The 23,620-nt window shown below is 40.0% G+C and overlaps 1 protein-coding gene across 1 annotated transcript in view; it reads right to left on the reverse strand.

Annotated features, from left to right (window-relative positions):
* The window catches only part of ADCY8 (adenylate cyclase 8), a gene marked incomplete at its 5' end in the record, with an annotated part of 186,091 nt that overhangs the window by 12,031 nt on the left and 150,440 nt on the right, over nucleotides 1-23,620 (reverse strand). Inside the window, one exon of the mRNA XM_017850127.1 lies at nucleotides 13,257-13,429. Coding sequence (XP_017705616.1) covers nucleotides 13,257-13,429 — 173 coding nt within the window. The remainder of the gene's footprint in view (nucleotides 1-13,256; nucleotides 13,430-23,620) is intronic.

The following is a 23,620-nucleotide window of genomic DNA, read 5'->3' on the forward strand; positions in this document are numbered from 1 at the left end:
CACTAAACATATTCCTCTTATCTAGTTGAATTTTGTATCTATTAACCAACCTCTCTCTGTAGGAATGACTGATGTGTTATACAACACACTGCAGGTGTCTGTTTTCATGATTGGGTAGCAAGTCCTGCATCACTTATCTTAATTATACTTTTGTGGCACTGAATTTGAAAATGTAGCATTTGCCTTGAAAGGCTGAAGATGATGGATGGGAAGTGTGTCCAAGTTCAAGTGTACTGTGCCTTATGATTTGTATTCACATTTTGTATTGTGTAACTGAGACTGATGAGGTGCACTTGGCCCAAGTTAAGTAGTTTCCATCATAAACCTGGAAAAGTTCCTGTTTTAAGGCTGAGCCTAGAGAATATCAGTTCTGCTTCTAAAAACTCTGATGTGTCTTTATGCAGACATTGTTTTCTGCAACAGTATGGTCACTGATGAGGCACTTGAGGATGGAAATCTTGAATCGTCTTTGAAGAATGTGGCTGACCTCTTCACTGTGTCCTGCCCATACTGACCTAATTTTTACTTTTTGATTGAGCAGACCTTGAATGATTTACTCTGGTGTGGTCTATGCCTGGTCTTTCTGTCTCTCTGCCTCATTATTGATTCGTCAGCATAGTGGCCACACAGGCGGTCATCCTGTGACACTAAAGAGATTCAGCTGCATGGACTACTTCCCCAGGATCTTTCGGCCACAGTACTGGGCATGGCAACAAAGTTGGAGACCTCCTAGGTTTATTTTCACTTTTCTAAATATTCTTGTATAAACGTGACAGTAGGACTGGAAATGGTTCAGTGAAAAGTACATTGACCATGGTTGGCATAAAGAACTGCATTCCAGAGCTGGCTTTGTCATATACTAGTAGTTCATAGTTTCCCTATCATTAAAAGAATACTGAATCTTCCTACTTTTGAAAAGAGGAAGATGGCACTCACATCAAAAGATTATCAAGATGTTTAAATGAGATTATAAGTTAGAAAGAGACGTGAACTATTAAGTATTGTATACACATGAGAGAAAATTGATATATGGCTACTATCATCAGTCTTTACAATTCTGGTTATTTATGAGGACTGTGTGGACCAATGAACCTTTCCAATGTAATAAACAAATGGGAATCAAACGGAAACAATTTAGGTCAGAAAAAATCTTTTCCCCACCACATGGCTTCTAGATTCTGCCAGTGCCAATTTTCTTTAATTCCCTCCAAATGCTTTTAGATAAGTGTTCTTCCTATGTATTATCTATTTTAACTCATTCTCATTTGTGAGAGCCTCATCTGGTAGTATATTTTATGTCTGAAATGCCTTCAACATCTAACATTATTGGTACAATCTTGCAAGGATTATTTTGGTAACCATGGCTTATCTGCAACCTGGAGAGCTCTGAGAAGGCCCTACACATGCTGTTTAGCCCCCAGATGCCAGAGAGTGGAAAGAGCAGTGTTATGAATGAAGTTGTGGGTGTGTGGGGTGGGATGGGGTGGGAGGCAGCTAGATACCAAAACAAAAGGCAGAGGTGGTATTTGTTGCTTTTGTAAGCACCTTCTTTGTAACAACAGGTGCATAGTAGATCTTAAGACATGTTGTTGAATTAAAATACACATTCTTGATGTTCTGCTGGAAGCAGAGGAGTAGTATGAATACTGTCGATATAGGAGTTAAGAAGAAATTTTTTAGGTAGATAGTGAGGGTATGGAAGTCTTCATTAAGGTTTTACTTTTAATGAAAAGCATCCCCAAATTATTTTCCTTTCTAACAAGGGCAGACTGTAAAATCCAGCTGCAGACACAGATGCTGGCAAATTGTGCCAACCATGTTTAAGATGGTGGCACCATCTTCTCTTCTCTTTGTCATCCACATGTACAGTAAGGAGCAGACAAGATGGTGCTGGTCAACTGGAAAGCCATTTGCATAATACGATTAGGTTGGGGTGGCCAGCTTTCCCCATGCTCTATGTAAACATCATACCTGATCGAACTAATCTGTGAGCCTATGTAAATCAGACACCACCTCCTCAAACCTAGCTATAAAATCCGGCACATCTGCTGCTGGTCAGTCTTTCCTCTCAGAAGTCCCCTCTCTCACTAAAGAGAGAGCTAGTTTCCTTTCTCTTCCTTTCTCTTTCTTTTGCCTATTAAACCTCCACTCCTAAACCCCTTGTGTGTGTCTGTGTCCTAAACAGACACACACAAGGGGTTTAGGAGTGGAGGTTTAATTGCAAGACAACAAACCCAGGTATCTACCCCAGACAATGTAGCTGCTTCATACTGGGGACTTCACCTGGGATACCAAGGTACAACATTCATTTAAACGGTGAGTAGAGGAGTGGACTCCAACTCTGTCCCTTCATTTCAGAGCTCTTGGCCTCCATTTTAGAACTAAATCAAATCAAATCAATAACAGGCATCTGTCAGCCAGTTAAAAATACGGTTAGTGTTGCTGCCGTTCTTAAAGACTCAGATATGATGCTTACTGGGGAGAACATGGAGAATCCCCCAGCACCCACAGATTGCTGGGCATGTTGGCCATGTTTGAACCAACCTCCTTTCATGGAGGACTTAGCCATCATGTGGGGCTGGAAGAGGTTCTGGAGCAACTGAGGATTTCTGACTGGGGCTAACCCCTGGGGTTATCCAAAGGCTTCTGAACTGACTGCAGCCGCCAACTGCCTGATAGGGTGTTGGCAACAGGATCTCCAACTTTCCTATTGTAATTTCCTCCTTTCCTGTCTGAGACAGCCATGTCTCATATCCTCTCTGTGTATGCAGTGTGGGGAAAATTTTACAGTTCAGGGAAGTAATCTTGTTTGGCAAAATTAGGTAATGTCATAGTAACCGGGCATATAGCTCAAGGGAAGGCGTACTTGTGATTTTTGAGGAACAGAGGGTCCCTCCCAACCCACAGTGAGTATCTCTCTCTGTCCTTGGTCTGGAGGGTACATGGCAGTTCCAGGTCTCTCTCTGCCCTTGGCTAGAGACCACATGGCATTTCCAGGTCTCTCTCTGCCCTTAGTCTGGAAAGCGTGTGGCTTTTCAAGGTTAACAGCGCCATCTAGTGGAAGAGGATCTTGTCCACGAGGCAGATTGTCGGTCTTTGTCTGAAACAACCTAGCTTCCCAATTCTCCCTTTTCGTGCCCCTACTAAAACCACGCTTTATGCTGCTTTGGTGAATGGGAAAATTCTGCCTTCAACAATTAGGAGTAAAATATCTTCTGAAACCAAATTTTAGTCTTGATACTGTCCCATCAGCAGATAAATGGCCATTTGGTCCCTACGTTCTTTTAAAGCACCTATTATGCCTCCAATTAGAATGGTATTTACTTAGTAAGGGGGTTTTAAGTTTGGAAGTTAACCAGAACCATTCTTGGAGGGTGAACACTTTAGCACAGGTGATAATGGCAGGATTCAGAGCTCAAACCAGCACACTTCCTCTATAAAGGGGGGAAGTACAATAGTTGCCCAGATGCGAATGTCACATAGTCTCTCCTGAGATCCATTTTGTTTTGGCGGGGGGAACCAGGCAGGTCACACAAGTCTAGGAAGTCAAAGGGAAATCACAGGCAGAGGACTAGAGTTGCATGGGTGAGCATGACAAATCCCAATCACCTAGTTCCTCTGGTTCCATGGCTGAGGTCATGCCTGCAACCACAGGTGGCACATTCAACAAGGTGCCTGGACCCAGGAGCCACGGAGGGAGAACAGCAGGGAGGATACCCCCACTGTCTTCCCTTCCACCCTGGGTCATACCAAAAGGAAGGAGCCTAAAGGGACATCTTTTTCTCACCTCTCTTTCAAAGTAGGTAACAGACAATCTTCAGCTTGCACCCCTCTGGAGTGCATTCTAAAGCATAAGAACTCGTTTTACCCTGAGACTTTGAAGAAAAAGTGGCTCATTTTCTTTTGCACAAGGGCAAGACCTTTTTACAAGACCTTTGCATTCATTGCAAAATCACCTCAGCCCTTTTAGTAGTCACATCAGGCAGACCCAAGAGGAATGATTCCCCAAAACTAGAAAAGCAATTTCTGGGGGAACTATATGAGGTGGCTATTGGTTGTCCCAGTCCTTACAGTCCACTGTATCTGGGGCCACCTCCAACCATGCCACCAGCTCTTCCACCTCCACCATCTCCAAAATTTCCCACTCCCCCACCTTCGCTCTTATCCCTACAGGAAACGCCCAATGGAGGTGATGCCACTAGGGTTCAAGTTCCCTTATCATTGAAGTCTCCCTTAGCAAATAAAGGGAGACTTAGGCCAATTTCCTGATGACCCTGATACATATATACATATATAGAAGCCTCCCTCTCATGGAGGGATGTTATGCTGCACTTAAGCCAAACCCTAATGGCAGCTGAAAAACAGGCAACTCTGCAGGCAGCACAGAATTTCAGAGATATGCAGTATGTCTCCTATGGTAGGCCAAAAGGAAAAAGAGAAATTAGCAAATCCAAAGAAACACCTTTCAAGATGTTTCCCCTGAAACATCATTCCCAATAGGAACAGAAGCAGTACCTCTTGACACCCCTTTTGGAACCCCAGGTTTAATATGGTGTTTTCCTTCCTTCATGGTTTAAAAGCTCCTATCTCTTCTTTTATAATATTCCTCCAAACTAAGAAAAGTTAATATCCCCAAACTTTAAAATGCTTTGCTTAGAGTTGAGCTAGGGGGAAGGGCGTCCAGGAGCCTGACATGCCAGCAAAAGGGTAAAAGTTTGTTTGTTTTTTTTTTTAAACCAGTCAAGCTTTTGGCTTCTCTCTCCCTGTGAAAGCTGGTAAAGAGGATAATAATAATCATTGTTTATATTCTCCATAAAGTTTTAACTAATGAGAAAGGCATTTGTGATGCTGGTCTCAAGCTGTAGCCAAACTGGTGTGCTTTGTGTATCTTTATGGTTCTGTCAAAAGAAAGGGTACCTTAGGTTAGGATGCAGACCCAGGACCCCGTAAGCCTGCTGTTCAATCCAGCCCAACAGAATGATCAGTAACAAACTTGGCTACAGGCTGTCATCTTGTTTCATGTCCTTGGGAACATGACCTGTAATCAAATGGCAATACTTTGTTTTAGTCTCTGCCATTTAACAATGGTGGCTGTCTTTCTGTACTAAGTCAGCTACTGGGTGGGGGCCACAAACTCAGATAAGCCAGTTTATTGATCTGGGTGGACATGCTGATCCATCAAGGGCAGGGTTTACAAAATATCTTAAGCACTTATCTTGAGAGCAGTTTAGAGAGGGTCAAAATCTTGTGGCCTCTAGCTGTGTGACTCCTAAGCCATGGTTTCTAATCTTGTGGCTAGTTTCTTGGTCTGGTTCCCAGGCAAGAGGGAAGTATATCTTAGGAGGGGGCTGATATCATCTTTGTTTTGGACTGTGAACTGTAAACCAGGCTTCTCCCAAAGTTGGTTTGGCCTACCCCAGGGATGGGCAGGGACAGCTTGGGGGCTGGAAACAAAATGGAGTTGTTTGGGTTAGATTTCTTCCACTGTCTCAGTCACAGTTTTTCAATAACATTTGTAAAGCTGCTTATCATCCCTTTAAAAATACCTCATACACTTGAGGTTAAGTCATAACCTAATTAAGGCTTGTTGGTTTCACCTGGGAGGTTACTTTTTGCAAACTTTAAAAGCTGAAAATGTTAACTGCTTGGTGTAGCTAAAGTCAAGTAACAAGGGATTTAAAAATATTTTCTTAAAGAGCACTCAGGCTAATTAAAAGTGGATATCCAAGTGACAGGTATATTTAAAAGGCCTTGATGTTTTTCTCTTCTTCGATCTTGTTTTCCTGGAAGAAAATTTTTTTTTTCTTTTCAGTTGACTGGATTATTTTTCTTCATTTTTTTGTCTTGTGACTTTTAATGCACATAAGAGAAACCCTAAGATAACTTCTAGTAGCCTGGGACTCCTTGGGAAAAACAGAGAGGTGCCATAGACCTTGTTTTGGGGAAAAAAACCCTCTGTTTTCCTCATGAAACGTCAGGAATTAAAAGCAGATAGTTCCCTCTCAAAATCAAAAGCTCTGTTCTGTTTTGCATTGTATTATCTGACAGTTTTGAGTTTTAGGGGTATCAAATTACTTCATATTATGAGAGAGCTTTGGTGTGTAATAACTAGGTAGGAAATATATTTTAAGGGATGACTAATAGTAGTTATGGAGGAATACTTAATCCTTTGTACATTTGAATCAGAGAAGCATGCTCTTTGTCACCTGAAAGATGTGGATACATTCCCACTCTCCTCTGAGAGATGCGACTCCAAAGGGGGATGGGCTGATTACAAAGTAAGCCAATTGTCTTTGGGTTGCCTTGCAATGAAATGCATGGTGGAAGCACTGCACTGTCCTCTCCCACAGAATCTCCCTCCTTTTGGGGATGCAAGATCCAGTACAAAATGGCACCCTTAATTTTGGTGATCTGTCTGTCTTCAGCTGTGCCTGCATAGTATGCCCTAGAAAAGGATGCTTTTGTGACCCTGTTCCTCCAAAGGCTCCACCCTGAATCCAGTAATCAAATTAAGAAACTGGCAAATGAAAAATCTTATGAGTGCTGAATCTTCTGTCTGTGTCACTATATATGTGTTGTGTGTAATGTCTATAAAAATAGCTCTAATTGACTGGCTTAAAGAAAAATAAGTTCTTAAATATTTTTTAGTTAAAGTTATTATAAACTACGGAGATAACTAAACTTCTTTGTCAGTCATGTTTTTAACTGTAACTACCCTGAAAATTTTGTCATTCACAGACAATTGTTGTCTTGCTTTGTTCCTTCTCAAAAGGCGGTTTATAATCAAGCTATACGACTTTAACAGGTATTCACAAATGCAGGTTTTTAATAGTTTTGAATGTTGTAACATTGGAATGGAGAAAAAACCATATGGGACTCATGAAGAACTGAAATGTCCACGAATGTCAAGCATAACAAGAGTTAACTAAATGGACCGCACTCAGAATGCTAAAAGAATCTTTTTGACTTTTGCTTGGAATATTGCTGACCCTTATTTTGTTTTTCAGAGTCAAGGGAACTTATTCTGAACTATTTATGGCCTTTAATAATTGTGTAAGTTATACTCCTGTGAACAAAATTTGGAGCATGTTTCTTTTTCTCTGCCTGGTTCCTCTAGAATTTGGAAAATATCTGTGAGTACTCCTAACTTACGGCAATATAGTCATTTGCGTAAGGTCAATAAGAATCCATTTTCTTCCTTTGCAACAGGACATAATTGGAAAAACTGGTTATTTTATCAAGGTTTTGACCGGAATGGTATGCTTCCCTTTAAGAATTCAGTCTCGACTTGCAGAGATGATAAAAGTCCCATGGGGAGAACTGGCCTCATACCTTGTCTACACATGCCCCATACAGGGTCCCTAACCTGTGGTCAGTAAATAATGTCACCTTCTAACAGGTCCAGGAGCTCCAAGTTTATCTTGGGATCTTAAGAGAAAAGAATCACCCAACTCACAGGTATTTGAAGATCCAAACCTGTGACCGGGCTTGGCTTTAAAAGGTCTTATCTGAGATTCCTTGTGGAACAGAGTTCCATCAAAGCCAGTCCAAAAGGACTATACAGAAATAATTATTCTTCCTGCACTTAATACAAATAATCAGGTCAAGAATAAGACTAAAGTTCATTCATAATTTGTTTTTACCAAAAATGAGGACTGGAGAGAGAAATTATGCTCCAAAGCTTATCAAACATTTGTCACTAAATCTTAGTCTCATTTATTGTTTTTAAGCTTTTTGCCTCCATTTCAGACTGACCCCGCTCATTCCTATGAATCAAGTGGTGGTCTCCTGATCTTGGAAGAAATAAAAAAAGGATGGGTAATGTAAAAATCTAGATCAATATGCTAGTTCTGGGCAATTATACTGCAAATTCTGCCAGGTAGTGAAAGTGGGTGGGGTGCCCATAACTCAGAGGTTTCTTTTTTTGGAAAAATAAAACCAAGGAACTTCATAGACCCCCAAAAGGACATTCTATATCTTGGAACGTAAAATTTTAGATGGAAATAATCTACTACATCACACTTGTGGGAATTGCTATACTAAATCTATTTGCAGTGAGACTATATACTGTAGCAACTTCTAACTGGAATATCAGAGATTTTCCATTGCTGTAGTACTTTGCTAAATTATTATCCTTATAGCAGGGATAATAGTTACCAACAGAAAGGAAACATGAAAATTTTACTATCACTGAGTCTGCTAGACCTCCTTGTTGGGTTTGGTAATATGTCACACCCTGGCTATGCAAAGAAGGTTATAAAGGAAAGAGATTTTATGTAAGAAAGGATCTTGTATGATAAATGCTTGTTCTAAAGACAATAGTTGGTTGTTTAAAAGAAGGATGTTTAGGACAAGTCAGAAGGTTTAAACATGTCATAGATGGTTTGTGGAAGTCATTAAAGGGTTATAAGGAAGGTAATACTTGTGCTAAAAAGAATAGTTTGTTGTTTAAAAAATACTTGTTTAGGACAAGTTGGAAAGTTTAAGTGTGTCTTAGATGGCCTGTGGTAGTCATGAAAGGATTAATAATTGCAGGAAATATTTAGCCAAGGTTAACACTAAAGTGACTCTAGCCACCCAAATCCAATGCCACTTATCCTAAAAGGAATGTTACTTCTATATTAACATTTCAGCAACATCTGGTGGAGGTAAACCAGTGTTACAACCCATTGGAATGGCTGACAGTAATCAAACTCCAAATGGTGCTGCAGACAGAACCATGCATGAAGGTGCCTTTCTTTCAAGGACCCTTAGATTGACCCCAGCAGGAGCCCTAGCTGCTGTTCTTCACCCAACGCCCTTTTCAGCAGGAAGCAGCCAGAAAGTGTTGTCGTCCAACACCCCTAACAGCAGTTAGGGTTACCAATCCAGAGGGAGGAATGATACAGGAGTTAAGAAGAAATTACTTAGGCAGATAGTGAGGGCATGGAAGTCCTCAGTAAGGTTTTCCTTTTAATGAAAAGCAGCCCCAAATTATTTTCCTTTCTAACAAAGGAAAGCCTGTAAAATCAAGCTGCAGACATAGGTACTGACATTGTGCCAATCATGTTCAAGATGGTGGCTCCATCTTCCCTTCTCTTTGTCAGCCATGTGTACAGTAAGGAACAGACAAGATGGTGCCAGTCAACTGGCAAGCCCATTTTCATAATAAGGTTAGGGTAGAGGGGTCAGCTTTCCCCACATAATATGACATCATACCTGATTGAATCAATCTGTGAACCCTGTATAAATCAGACACTATCTCCTCAAACCTGACTATAAAATCTGATGCATCTGCCCCGACCAGTCTTTCCTCTTTCCTCTCAATAGAGAGAGAGCTGTTTTCCTTTCTCTTTCTTTTGCCTATTAAATCTCCACTCCTAAACTCCTCATGTGTGTCCATATCCTAAATTTTCCTGGCATGAGATGATGAACTTTGGGTATCTACCCTAGACAATGTGGCCACTTCACTGTCATTGTCTCTTCCAAACTTTAGACTAAAAGGAGGGTGGGTTTGTGAGGGAGACTCCCTCCCAGCACGTCACCTACAAGGTGCTGCTAAAACCAGCAAAACTGATGCTCTTATTAAGTCTATTTTATTGCCTCCTTGAATTAAAAACATGCCCACTGATGAGTAGAAACAGGTGCCAGAACTCGATTCTAACCTGAATTACGATGCATTAATGTATTCCAGTATTTTGCCTATGTTTTAAGAAGTCAACAAGGCATAGGTAGTGTGGAAATAGTATCTTCTGATGATCAGTTGGAATACATACCTAATAAAGACTATGAGAAGACAAAAACACTAAATGCTTTGGAACAAGCCAGAAGACTTGGGCAAATAGAAAAAAAAAACACATTAAATGTGAAGTATGACACAAATCCAAAAGAAATTGTGCTTATAGGTTGAGGAACACATATTATAAGGACAATAATGAGAAAAAATTCTAAGGATTGTGAATGATAGTTGGCTTACTGTGAATCAATGATGTAATATGATTCCAAATGAGTTAATGCTTCTTTCAGTCACTCAATCATTTAATATTTCATTCTACAAATATTTAATTGGACACCTTGCCAGATAACCCTAAGTGCTTACTATATGAACATGAGTAATGGTCCTTGTCTTCAAAATTTCCTATTTTAATGGAAGAGAAAGACATGAAAATTAATTACTTCAACACAGCAAGGTAAATGCAGTAATAAAAACTTATATACATGGATTAGAAAATGAGGATTGGCCAAAGACGGTTTTGCCAAAGAGAGTGTAAGTTTGAATACAGATCTGTTATTTACTGGCCATGTGAACCTGGGTAATTGCTAACTTCTCTTAGCCTTTGTTCTTCAAAATGTTACTCTGAAGATTAAATAAAGCACATAAAATGCTTTATACACGTGTAAATTAGACATTAGTATCTAAAGTTTATAAAGAACTCATATTCTGGCTATTGCGAACAATGCTGCAATGAACATGAGAGAGCAATCTGAAACTATTCTTCAGTGGATAAATGGATAATGAAAATGTGGTATATGAACACAATGGAATACTATTTAGCATTAAAACAGAAGGAAACCCTGCCACTTGCTACCACATGGATGAAACTGGATGACATTATGTTAATGAAATAAGCCAGGCTAGAATCTGGGTCTGGGACTTCCCAGCCTCCAGAACTGTGAGAAATAAAGATCTAATATTTATACTAGTCTGTAGTATTTTGGTTATTGGCTGCCTGAGCTGACTAATACAGACAGATGATGTATATTTCACTTTATCTATGAGCAAATTGAGCATGGGGTCACTACTGGTAGGCCTTGGATTGTTGACAAAATTGCATGTTATCACTTATATGTGGAGTCTAAGAAGTTTGAACTCATAGAAGCAGATAGAAAAATTATGGTTACCAGAGACTTGAGGGGGGTGTGTGTGACATGAAATTGAGGAGATTTTAGTCAAAGGATACAAAATTTTATATAGGAGAAATAAATTCAAGAGATCTGTTGTAAAACATGGCAACTATAGTTAATAGCAATGTATTGTATACTTGAAAATTGCTAAGAGAGTAGATCTTCTGTGCTGTCACTACACACGTAAAAAGCATGTGAAGTAATGCGTATGTTAATTAGCTTGATGTAGCCATTCTACCACATATGCATAGATCAAAAAATCATGTTTATACCATAAATGTATACAATTATTTGTTAATTAAAAACAAAAATAACTCTTACAAATTCAACAAGAAAATGATGAATAACCCAATAGAAAACTGAGTAAAGGATATGAGCTGGCAATTCACATAAAATAAAACCCAAATAGCCAGTAAACAAACAAAAGATGCACAAGCTTATGCATAATGAGAGAAGCACAAATGTAAACAGTACAATAAAATGCACACTCAACCTAACAAGTATTTTAAAAATCTAACAGTATAAGTGGGAATGAGAGCAACAGGACCACTGCTTATAAGAGGAAAATCGTGTCAGTCACATTGAAAAGCAATTTGGCAACACTTTAAAAAGTGGAAAATACAGATACCCTACAATCCAACAAGCGTGCTTTTATATCTACACCCCAGAAGATATGATCAAAGATGGTAATTAAAGCATTTTTTATAATAGGGAAACCTGGTAACAACCTAAATGTCTCTATTAATAGATCAAAGGATAAACATATTTTGATATGTTTGTATTATTTCATATGTACAGACAACAACTAAAATGAAGTCCATATACATCAACCTAGATGGATCTAGAAAGATAATATTACATCACAACAAAATAAATATTATAAATAATTTATAGATACAGCCCTAGCTATATGTATATATATGTGTGTGTATATGTGTGTGTGTATACATGTGTGTATATATATTATATATATAACATGGATGGGAAGGATATATATTAAGTATATCAGAAGTTGGATTTGAGGAGACAGAGGAGAATAATAGTAGAGAAAGGAATTTCAACATCTGAAACACATTATCCTTTTAAAAATGCATAAGAAAATATGACTAATTGTTAGCATTGTTTACTTCCAGGGGTTGGTTCATGGGCATTCATATTATTAGTTCTGGGCATATTTTCTTAGCCTTCTTGGATTATCTTGACCTTATTCTTTTCCTTTGACTGTTGGCCACTTATTCTGGCCTCAGCTAGTCCTGTGTGCTTCTAATCCCAGAGACCAATCAGCCTGGACTGGCTCCTTCCATCACTTCTTGTGTGGGGTCTGTTTACCCCAGTGGCTGTGAAAGGGGCCAAGTGATGTCACCACAAGGTGCATGCAAAAAGGGAACTCTTGCCAATGGGAGAGAGAGGGAAGGAGCCAGCAGACATATTTTTCTGCCATCCTCTGTCCTGAGACACTTTTTCCCACCTTAGAGCCTGCCCAGAGACATTTCAAATGGCTCTGCGAGTGGATTTTCTGAGGCACCAGCTGAATCTCTTCACAGCACATATTGCCAGCAAAATGTAGTGGTAACTTGCATTTGCCTCTCATCCTTTTCTTCCTCACTTCTCTTTTCCCTCACTTTCACTGTCTTGGGGTTTCATTAGCCTTGCCTTGGGCTGTTTTTCTCTAAGGAGTCTGGGTAAGATATTCTTTTTTGGACTTTTCTATATTTCAACAGTAATACATTTGTCCCTCAGCATCAGCCCTGTGGATACCAAAATCCATGCATGCTGAAGTCCCTTATGTAAAATGGTATAATATTTGCATATAACCTTTACATATCCTCCCCATGCTTTAAATCATCCTTAGATTACTTATAAAACCTAATACAATGTAAATACTATGTAAATAGGTGTTATACTGTACTGTTTTTGTTTGTAATTTTTTAAAAAAATATTTTCAATTTGAAGTTACTTGAATCCACAATGCTGTGGATATGCAGGATCAACTGTACTATCCTGAGAGAGCATGAGGGCTTAATACACAGTGGCTACTATTATTAAGATTGCAACAGCCTAATTATAAATAGATCCTACAAGTGTTGGAGCCACTAAATTTGAAGAAATTACAAATTATCAGAGTTGGAGGAGACCTGAGCTACTATTTCGTCCAAACTTTGATTAATTAATCTGTAATTCACATAAATGATACCACTGAAAAATCAGGATTTTTGCTTGGACTTGTAAACTACAGAATGCCTGATTCGAGATGTAAGTCAATATCCAATCAGGCCGTAAGTTTAATAACGTGGCGGGCATCATTTTCCCAACGATTCCACTTCCCGCAGAAAGTTGAGCACACTTTGGACTCACAATGTGGGGGCACTTACTCTCCACTGTGGTTGAAGTTATCATAACGCAGAAAGAGGCCTGCGTAGATGGTCTCAGTGAGCAGGGCATAGATGGCAATCATGATCAGCAGCACTGCCAGCTTCAGGACGGAGTTTAGACGGAGGAAAACTGCACAGGTCACCATGGCCAACACCCCCGTGAAGACAAAGTACTGGAAACAGAGAAAGCAGGTGGTCAGATTCAATGGGGGCAGCAGTTCCCTCTCCTAGCCATGGACGCTGGTAGGTCTTACACACATTTGCAGAGAGTTTCCATTTGGAGATCTCAAGGCCTGCTGTAATTCAACAGGTCCCAAATCAAACTCTTCATTTGCCTACTGCCAAGCCCTACTTTATGGCATCACTATTCACAGCATTTCCCAAGCCAATAACTTTGGTTTCATCTTCGTTGCCTTCTTCTTCCCCACACAGGCCATCCTATTCTACTTTTTTTTTTTTTTTTTTTTTGAGATGGGGCCTCATTCTGCCGCCCACACTGGAGTGCAGTGGTGTGGTCTCGGCTCACTGCAACCTCCTCCTCCCAGGTTCAAGCAATTCTCCTACCTCAGCTTCCCCAGTAGCTGGGATTACAGGCACGTGCCACCACACCTGGCTAATTTTTCTATTTTTAGTAGAGACGGGGGTTTCACCATGTTGGCCAGGCTGGTCTTGAACTCCTGACCTCAGATGATCCACCCACCTCGACCTCCCAAAGTGCTGAGTTTACAGGCATAAGGCACCATGCCCGACTGATTCTTCTTTCAGACCTCCCCTTCAGCCAGCCTTCTTCCACACTGTTTCTGTCTTAGTTCTCACCAACAGCTCTAGAATAGTTTTCTGGCAGCTCTGCCTGCAGTTAGCCCCAGTCCCCACCCCACACCTATATCGTTCTCTACCCAGTATTTCTAAAGCACAGATCTGATCGTGCCACATCTTAACTTGAAGTTCTTTCATAGCTCTCCACAATCTCAAATTATATTCTCCTTTCTCAATAGCAAAGCTCACAAGGCCATGATATATCAGACTTCCTTTCACCCTCTAAACCCTTCTCCCGCCTCCCAGGGCCCTGTTACTCGACTCTCATCTATATGCCTAGGGCTTATTCCTCTGGCAAATGTCAGCTTAGGTGTTCTTTCCTCTGAGAAGCCTTCCTCAATATCTCCAGGTACTTTTGGATCTTGCTTCATTTCTCCACAGCACCCTGCATAGACCAGTATAATACCTATCACCCTGTATTAGGAGTAACTTCTCAAATTGCAAATTTGGAATCAGCCAAGAGCTGGAATATTAGAGTAGCCCTTAGGTGTCAGTCTACCCCACCAGATTTCAGCCTTTTATGGAAAGCTCCCCAGCCTATTCCTTCCCTTAAGAGAGAAGTATCCTAATGTATCATTCTGGATGGTAGATTCAGACTCTGACTATTGGGAACAAAAAGAATAAAACTTGCATTATCAAAGGCTCATTTTGTGGCAATATTGTGATCTCTGTATACATTTTCACTTGTAACATTCAAAGTAACTGGTCAAGATGGGAGTCATAATTCCTATTTTATAGGTTAAGAAACCGAGGTTCATAGAGCTTAAGTAAATTGTCCAAGATCTCTTGGCTATAAAGTGGCATCTAGCTCACCAGGATATAACCAACTCACATAAATGGGACTCTAGTCAAAATATTGGACTTGATAATTTCTAAAATTCCTTTTGGTCTTGTTATACATGGCTGTTTGTAACAACTTGTCTTTTCTATTACATAGAGAGACAATTTTTGTATGGGCAGGGGTGGTGGGTAAGAATTTCCAAAAATGTCTAAGTAATTACTGAAGATTGTTTACAGATTTCTAAGCCTAGCTGGTTAATTTATGCATCCTTTCAACAAATGTTGACATCAACAAGTGCGGAGAGTGTCCTGATTGCATTCTCTCTGAGGGCAAAAGCTCCATACCTTTGTGGTACATGCGGTGGACTCATGAGTGAAAAAGGCATTTCCTTGCCCTTAGGAGCCTAGTGTCTAGTGTCTCCTTTACTTCTGTCTTTTCCTTTTCCAAGAAATCTAATTATTTTCTGGTCTCAAATGGGATGGTAGGCTTTCTTCAGCTGTTCTTTAAGATCTTGGGGAAGATGTTTAGGTAATTCATTTTGATGCCTCTGTGTAGGAAGCTGTGTGTGAAGTGACTGGGCAATAAGAAGTTCATTCTCCAGAGCTCATTTTCTGCTGCAGGGAAACTCTAAGCCCCTCCAGTTTGACAAAGGCCAAAGAAAGAGGACTAGATCTGACGGGTCCCATTTCATTGTTGCCTGTATCACAACAAGGGGCGGTGCATGGCTTTTTGCAAATTATAAATCATCTATTGGATAAAAAGCCATTGAAATGATTGTATTCTTGGAACAAAAACTTATGTGGTCACAACAGTTAATTTATAAAATGTAATGAGCATTTATTGTGTTCCTATTACAATCAAGACATGGTGCCAGGCACTGGAAATTCAAAGGAGAGTAAGATGGCCCAGGCCTAAAGGAAGTTGTGGTCTAAAATATAAAGCAGACATAAAAACACCAGCAATAATCGTGGTGGAAAGTGCTTTGCCAGCAATGTGACCAAACGCAATGTGGGTACAGAGGAAGGACAAAGCGTTCTGCGTTTTGCAGGCATGTCTGAAGAAGGCTGTACAGAGGGCATGAGTTTGAACTGGACCTTGAAGGACAGAGAGGATTTCACACAGTAGAAAATAGAAAGGGATGGGCATTCTAGGAAGACAGAATAGCATGAATGCAAAAGTGTAAAGGAACAAGGTGTCAGGAGGATTAATTCCTTGGGTCTTGTTAGAGAATCATACAACTACTCATAAAGAGAACTAGTAACAAAAGCAGAAGAAAAGATTTGAATGTGTTGCCCTCCTCCTTTCTCTAACAAGGCTGCTGAAGATATAATAGGCAAATATAATTGTACATTTGCACAATGTGTTGATGGGTCCTTCTCGTTTTGTTGCCTCTATCAATTGTGGCAGTATGCCTTCTTTACCCCCATCCCCCATTCCATTGAAAGGAATCACCCACTGCCTTACATGGTTTAGGTAACTTTTTACTTTAAAGTATAAAGGTGAATCTTTTGGAGGTGATGTAAACCATGGGACATCAAACAGAATGAGGCTCCTGGACAACATCAGAGGAATCTCCTCTGTGCATTTTATACCTTGAGTGAATAGTCAGGGTGGGACCAAGAAATGGGAGAACAACAGGAAGCTACAGAAGTATTATGGCTTTGTAAAAGCTTTGGGAAAACATTTCTCTTTTGCTGGTTCTGGACCCATAAATTGCACGTGTCCTGTAACATGGGAAGAAACTGGGCTCAATGCAATTACTTAGTCTCTGTCAAAAAACAAGCAATTTTTGTGTTATATTACTCTGGGAACTTAGAAGGCCCACAGCTCCTAAACTCTCCCGTAAATGGATCCTGGGTATAAGGGGCTCATAGGTGTAGTAGGACAGAGTTAAGGGGCAAAACCACACTGTAAAAAATCCTCTTGCATGGAAATCTGTACTTTATTCTGCAGTCCATAAGGAACCACAGGTGAGTTTCATACTTGTAATGGATTCATTAGGTCAGTGCCTAAGAAATAAATTGTGGTGGGGAAGAATATACGAAGTATCAGGATTAATGGAGAAAAGCTGAGATTTAAGACAAGGTCTTGGCAGATCTACCCAATAAACTCAGCAAGATATAAAAATTGGATAACATTGTCTAGTTTTATGGGGAGGTAAGAAATAGAGAGGAGTCAGAGATAGCACTAGGATTTCCACTTTGTATTAATCCATTAAGAAAGAAGAAACTTAAGATAAAGTATGGGGAAAAGGCAGTGAGTTCTTTTTTAGGCCTATCAAGCTTTAGGTATAGAATGGTTGATTCAGGAAGGATGTTCAGTGAGCAGTGACATAAATGAGGCTGAGATTCAGAAGGCAGATGGGGTCTGGAGACACACATTTAGCATCATGCAGCTGAACTTAGAGGTGTGGAAGAAACCACTCAAGCAGAATACAAGTAAAGACAGAAGATACAGAGACTAACGTTGAGAGCCTACCATGTTTGAAGGACTGTGGAAGAAGAGAAATAAGAATATTGATTAGGCATTGTTGGGGATGTGTGGAGGAGAACTAGAAGACAGTAGTGAAGAAACGTGCCCGAAGAATAAAGAGCTCTATATACAAGAGTTTTCAGAGGAGCATTTAAATGACAACAAAAAGTCTTCAAAATAATTTTAAATTGGAAAGCAGGGTGTAAAATTATATATACCCTATGATTACAAGAATGCAAAATATGTGTACACAGACATGACATGGCTTTTGAGTGGATTATTTCCTTTGGTAATGTCCTTTAGTTTTATTTTAATGTGCAATATCAAATGAAGCAGTAGGTTGAATGCAGTGTTTCGGGGTAAATCCCTGTACTCCAGAGGACTCTGCCTAGGGTTCTCTGTTTTTTCCTAGACCTTTTAATGACAAAAAATAATAATGCCAAGTTTTGTATGAGAAATGTTAGGTAGTGCGCAAAGTTCCCAGCAATCTCTGATAAAGGAAGCAGACAAGCTATGCATTGTAAGTGCGTCACCTTTGCCTTGGGAAAGGATATAATGACACTTCAGTTTTTACTGTTAAAAAATTGGTTAGGAAAAAGAAGTCAAAGGCATTTCAGTAGGTAAAATAAAACGTAGACAGGAGAAGATAAAAAACCCCTACAGATGTGGAGGTATGAAAGACACCAGATTCATCTTAGATGAACTCCAGGTAAGATGGGTGGAGGGACCAGCTGGGTGGGGGATGTCTGTAAATCAGCAATTAAGTTGGTGGAAAGTAGATGTAATAATTAAGCCTAAATATTTATTGGGCACGTATTCTGTGAATGACATTGAATGACTTTATGTGTTTCATCTCATTTAATTCCTTAAATGATTCAAGGACAGGTATTATTCTTGGGTCCACTTTATAGAAGAGAGGAAGTGTATATAACACTTTTCTTCTTCTGAATACACAAGGTTTTCTTCTCTCAGATATTCTGGCTTGGGAAATCAATTTCTTCAATGTCTGTACTGAAAAAATTGGAATCTCATGATTTGACAAGGTATTAAGGGTAGCAACAACTGAACCTGTTTCCATAAAAAACAGTTTACAACCTAAATCATGCATTATTCCACAATTGTTGACTGAGAACCCACTATGCACCAAAAATTGTGCCAGGCTGGAAGGACATTGTCAATGCACCATAAATTTGCCTTGGCAATATATGCACAATTTACTCTTAGGAGGAAGAAGAATTATTTTGCACAATGATAACTGACGAAGGAATTGAGCATCTACCCACACAAGTCAGACAAACTGAATTCCCTGAAGCTATCTGGCTGCTGCCAAAATCCCATAACATCTTGAACTCATGGGACAAGAAGGAAAGAAATCAAACAGACAATTTTTAAAAGTTGCTATGATTCAAAGAAATCATCTGGACTTATTGCTTTACATAAAATCTGATTCTTAGCAATTGTAGCTCTTGGTATAAGCAGCACAGTGAAGTGTGTCCAGGCAAATGACAGAAGCTGCTCTGCTTCTTCTGAGACCAGCCTGGACTCTCCAGAAAGTCAAGCAAGGAGGGTATCATAAACCTGGGGACCACCACAAGGTGCTGGGAAGATAGCTGGTGTCTCCAGGGTATTCACTGGGTTGTGTTAAGTAGGAGAAAAGAAAATTTTGTATGTGGTTTGTGCTCTGGTACATTATTAATGGTCCTTTGGTTCATTCAAGATGCTGGTTTTCCAAGGTTGTATTTTTGAAAAATCTTCTGTTATTCATATCATTGTCTTTTACTATGCAGTATGTTTCCCCTACCCATTTTATGATTTTGTCTTTATTATGGTTTGAGTAATTTGATTATGATGTGCCTTCGTGTGCCTGTGTGTGTTTATATTGAGGTTTTGGACCTATGGATGTATGGTTTTCATCAAATGTGGAAAAATTCATGCCACTATTTCTTTAAATAGGTTTTCAATCTCCTTGTCTTTCTCTTAATCTTTCTTTTAGGTTAGGAGCTAGGACTCCAATTATACATACAGTATGCTGCTTGAAGTTGTCCCCAATACTGCTTTTATTTTAATTTTTGTATTTCATTTTGGATACTTTATATTGCTATGTTATCAGTTTCATTATTTTTTTCTTCTGCACTAATTTTGTCTATCATGAATACAGTTATAATATTTATTTGCTTGGCTGGGTGGAGTGACTCATGCCTATAGTCCCAGCACTTTGGGAGGCCCAGGCACCTGGGTCACTTGTGGCCAGGAGTTTGAAACCAGACTGGCCAACATGGAAAACCCCATCTGTACTAAAAATAATGATAATAAAAATCTTAGTTGAGTATGTTGGCGCATGCCTGTAGTCCCAGCTACTTGGGAGGCTGAGGCACAAGAATTGCTTGAACCTGGAAAGTGGAGGTTGTAATGAGCCAGGGTTGTACCACTGCATTCCAGCCTGAGCAACAGAGTGAGACTCTGTGTCAAAAAAAAAAATGCTAATTCAAATATACACAGTCAAATCTGAGTTGGTCTTTTTTGGTTGACATTTTTCCCCTTGTTATCAGTCATATTTTCCTTCTCCTTTTGATGCCTGGTAATCTTTGATTGGGTGCCAGACATTGTGTATTTACCTTGTTAAATCCTAGCTATTTTTGTATTCCTATGAATATTCTTGAAATTTATTCTAGGCCACATATTAAATTATTTTAAAAGGTTTGATCTCTTTGGATCTAACTTTTAAGATTTTAAAGGAAGAATCAGAGAAGCATGTGATGTAGGAACAATTATTTTACTCTACTGAAGCAAGACTTTTCTGAATACTCTAACCTAGTACCCCATGAATCTTTTTCAGTCTGACTGGTGGGAACAAAATTATTCTCAGCTCTGTGTGAGTTCCAGGCACTGATCCTTCCAGATGGTTCTTTTCCCGTGTCAGTTTCCTCACGTGCATGCACTGATTGAACCCTTTTCAGATCTCTAGGTTTTGCTCTCTATGCAACTCCCTAGAGTAGTGTGTTCTGCAGACTCTAGCCACCTCGGTCTCCCGGGACTCTCAGTTTAGTATTCTGAAATCAGGGAGTCCACCTTGGTTTCCTCTTCCTGAGCCACAGTCTAAAAACTCTCTTAAAGCAATAATAAAGCTCAGGCAATCACTTGCTTCCTGTCTTTCAGGATTATTGTCCTTCACTAGGATTATTGTCCTAGTGCCTTGAAAACTATTGTTTCATATATTTTGTTTGTTTTTAGTTATTTCAGATGGAAAGGTAAATCTTGTTCCTGTTAGTCTATTGGAAGAATGCTTCCTTTCTCTTTAAATATTTTAAAACACACATTGTGGGCCCTGTCCTGCTGGGCCCTTTGGTCAATATTGAATAGCTATACAATATTATCTTCACTCCTTAAGTCAATAAATTTGAGAGGATGGAAAGGATGTCCTAGATAAATAAATCAACGGTAGGAAGGATGGAGTGTGAGTGCTAAGATGACACCATAAGGGTATGTGAGATGGCAGGAAGGAGAGTGCTGAAGGAGTTGGGCCTGCCAAACCACATTATGGAAAAAGGGAGGCTTGAAGGCTGGGTAGGACCTGAATAAATGGAGAAGAAAGGGAAGGAAATGCTAGCATGCCAAGATACAGACGATCACATCTCTATGGAAAAATGGGCTCTTCAGGACCCTTTAAAACCATAGAAAGCTCTGCTCTTGCAGATACAGTGAACTGTTTAGTCAGATGTGCCAGAGCATATAATAAAGGGGCGTGATTCTAAAATTAGGGTCTTCCCACTGAGTTTCCTGAGAACCACATCCAGGTGTTTGAGATAATGACACTCTGGGTTTGTGCATGTGATTTGCATTCATTTCACAAACCTGTGCCTTTCTTTCTCCTTGACTACTCCCAACCATGACTGGAATATAGCTTTCTTCACTTTCATTCCTGGCGTCTTCACTCTTTTTTAGCATCTGACAAGCTCTGAATTTAGAACTAAATTATACTTTATATCATACATTGTAAAAGCCTCATTTTTTATATTACATCATCCTGTTTGATAACATGTTTTTGGACTGGATATTATTTCTCATAGGGTGAGGCAGAAATGTCAGGTATACATTTGAAGGAACCAAGGCTCACAAAGATGAAGTGGTTTGCTTGGGGACACATACTTGTGAGTATGTGAGTGCTGGGGAGTTGGATTAAGTCTTTCAGAAGGTCTGAATATCCATTTTAGTTTGGCAATGCCTAGTCAGTGAAGCATGTGCACACACATACACATGCACACATATGCACACACACATACATACATGTATCAGAATGGCAAATAGTGGGTCAGATCAGGTGGTTGTTGCAGCTGGTGAATTTGGCCTGTGGCCATAGTTTGCTGACCTCCTGAACAAGATGACCCTTTCATTGTGGAGAAAATGGTAACATCAATCCATATTCATTTTATCTCACTTTTAAACATTTCTATTTTTGAATGTGTTTCATAACATACGCAAGTATATTACACATGGTTGTTCAGGTATGTACAGGTGTTTGTTTGATGATAACATACATTGGCATTACATGCTCAAAGCGTTTTTGCTGAAAATAACAAATAAATCATAGCTGATATTTAATGAGCAGATACTTTGTGCCAGGTGTGGCTTCTAAACACTTTATATGGATTAATTCACTTAATTATCATACTCACCCAATAAGGAAGACCCTATTTTTATCCCCATTTTACAGATAAGGAAACTGAGGCACTGAAATAAAGCTGTGTGATCAAAAATCTTACCCACCACCTTCTTAGGATTTGCCTAATCTCTGAGTGCTGTGGTCTTGTGTTTGGGGGTTCAGGTGTTGGGTCAAGGGTATACAATATTAATTCAAAGTGATATGTGGGCACAGATAAATAGCTGCTTCATGTCAGATGCCATGTGAGGAGCTAAATATTTGCTAACCCATCTAGGCAGGCACCATGAGAACATATTGTTTAACTCCACAGTAGTCATGTAAAGAAGGTATAAATTTTCCCATTTTACAGATGAGGAAACTGAGGTTCAGAGAGAGTAAGAACTGATTCAAGGTTCCACTGCTAGCAAGTGAGGGGGCTTGATTGGAAATGAAATACAGCTTTTGCCTAGCTCTGACTCTCCAATTCCGGGCCACTTACTCTGTCCAAAAGTTGAGACATTCCCTAAGCCCCTCAAACCAAGAATTTCTCAGGGAGCCATTGTCCCACAGAGTACACTAAGCTGGGGCTCCACTCATTCCTAGGTGGAAGGAAGTCCCAGGGCACATGGTCTGGCGATGTAGCCCCTAAACGGGACTTAGTCCTATCCTGTCCTGCATATCCTTAGTAGAGTCTAGTTTCTCCTCTAGGGACTAGGCCAGATAAGGAATAAGGTAGATATGGTTCAAATTATAGTATCAAGGCTTGATAATAGATTTAAAAAGAGAGGGAAGGAAGGACAGAAAGAAGCAGGGATGGAAAGAAGTGAGGAAGAAATAAGATCAGGCAAGTGTGGCCCTAAGCAGCACTGAGCAAGCTGCTTTCTGAGCTCTAGTTTTATTATCTATAACATGGAGACAGTAATAGCCTCTATCCCAGACATCTGAAGGATTTGATGATGTTATGCATATCAAGCAGGTGCTCTATGCAAATGGATGGAGGGAGAGGAGGCTTGGTCTCCTTGTTGGGATGTTTCTGGAACCAATTCTTAGACCTAGAAGAGACTACAGGGAGCCTGTTCTCCATTCATATGTTGGAGGGGCTTGAGTGTGGCAGCCTCTCAGAGAACAAGAATCTACCCAGAGTTCTAGGTATGGGGTTGGCTGGGGTCTGCTGGGACATCTTAGTTGTTCTACTTTATGACCCAGAATGTCTACCCTAATATGTAAAGGTCTGGGTTGTGAATAACAGACTCCATAGGCTGACCCCAAGGCCCAGAAACAGACCACTGGCTCTGTGGTCAATGTAGAGTAACACACACACATTATGATCATAGGTGGCCTGTTGGGATGCCTCCAGACCACGTGGTGCTTCTGGCACTCTCTGTACCATTTAAGTTTAGTTGTAATTTTCTGCCTTTGTAATTCCCTCCCTCCCTCCTTCCCTTCCTCCCTCTATCCCTCCCTCCCTTCCTTCCTCTATCCTTCCTCTTCTTTCCCCCTTCCTTCCTTCCTTCCCCCTCCCTTCCCCTTCCTTCCTTTCTCCCTTCCCCTTCCTTCCTTCCCCTTCCTTCCTTCCCCTTCCTTCCTTCCCTTCCTTCCTTCCCCTTCCTTCCTTCCTTCCCTTCCTTCCTTCCTTCCCCTTCCTTCCTTCCTTCC

The sequence above is a fragment of the Rhinopithecus bieti genome, unplaced genomic scaffold, assembly GCF_001698545.2.
Source record: "Rhinopithecus bieti isolate Rb0 unplaced genomic scaffold, ASM169854v2 scaffold_34238, whole genome shotgun sequence".
Lineage (NCBI taxonomy): Eukaryota > Metazoa > Chordata > Mammalia > Primates > Cercopithecidae > Rhinopithecus > Rhinopithecus bieti.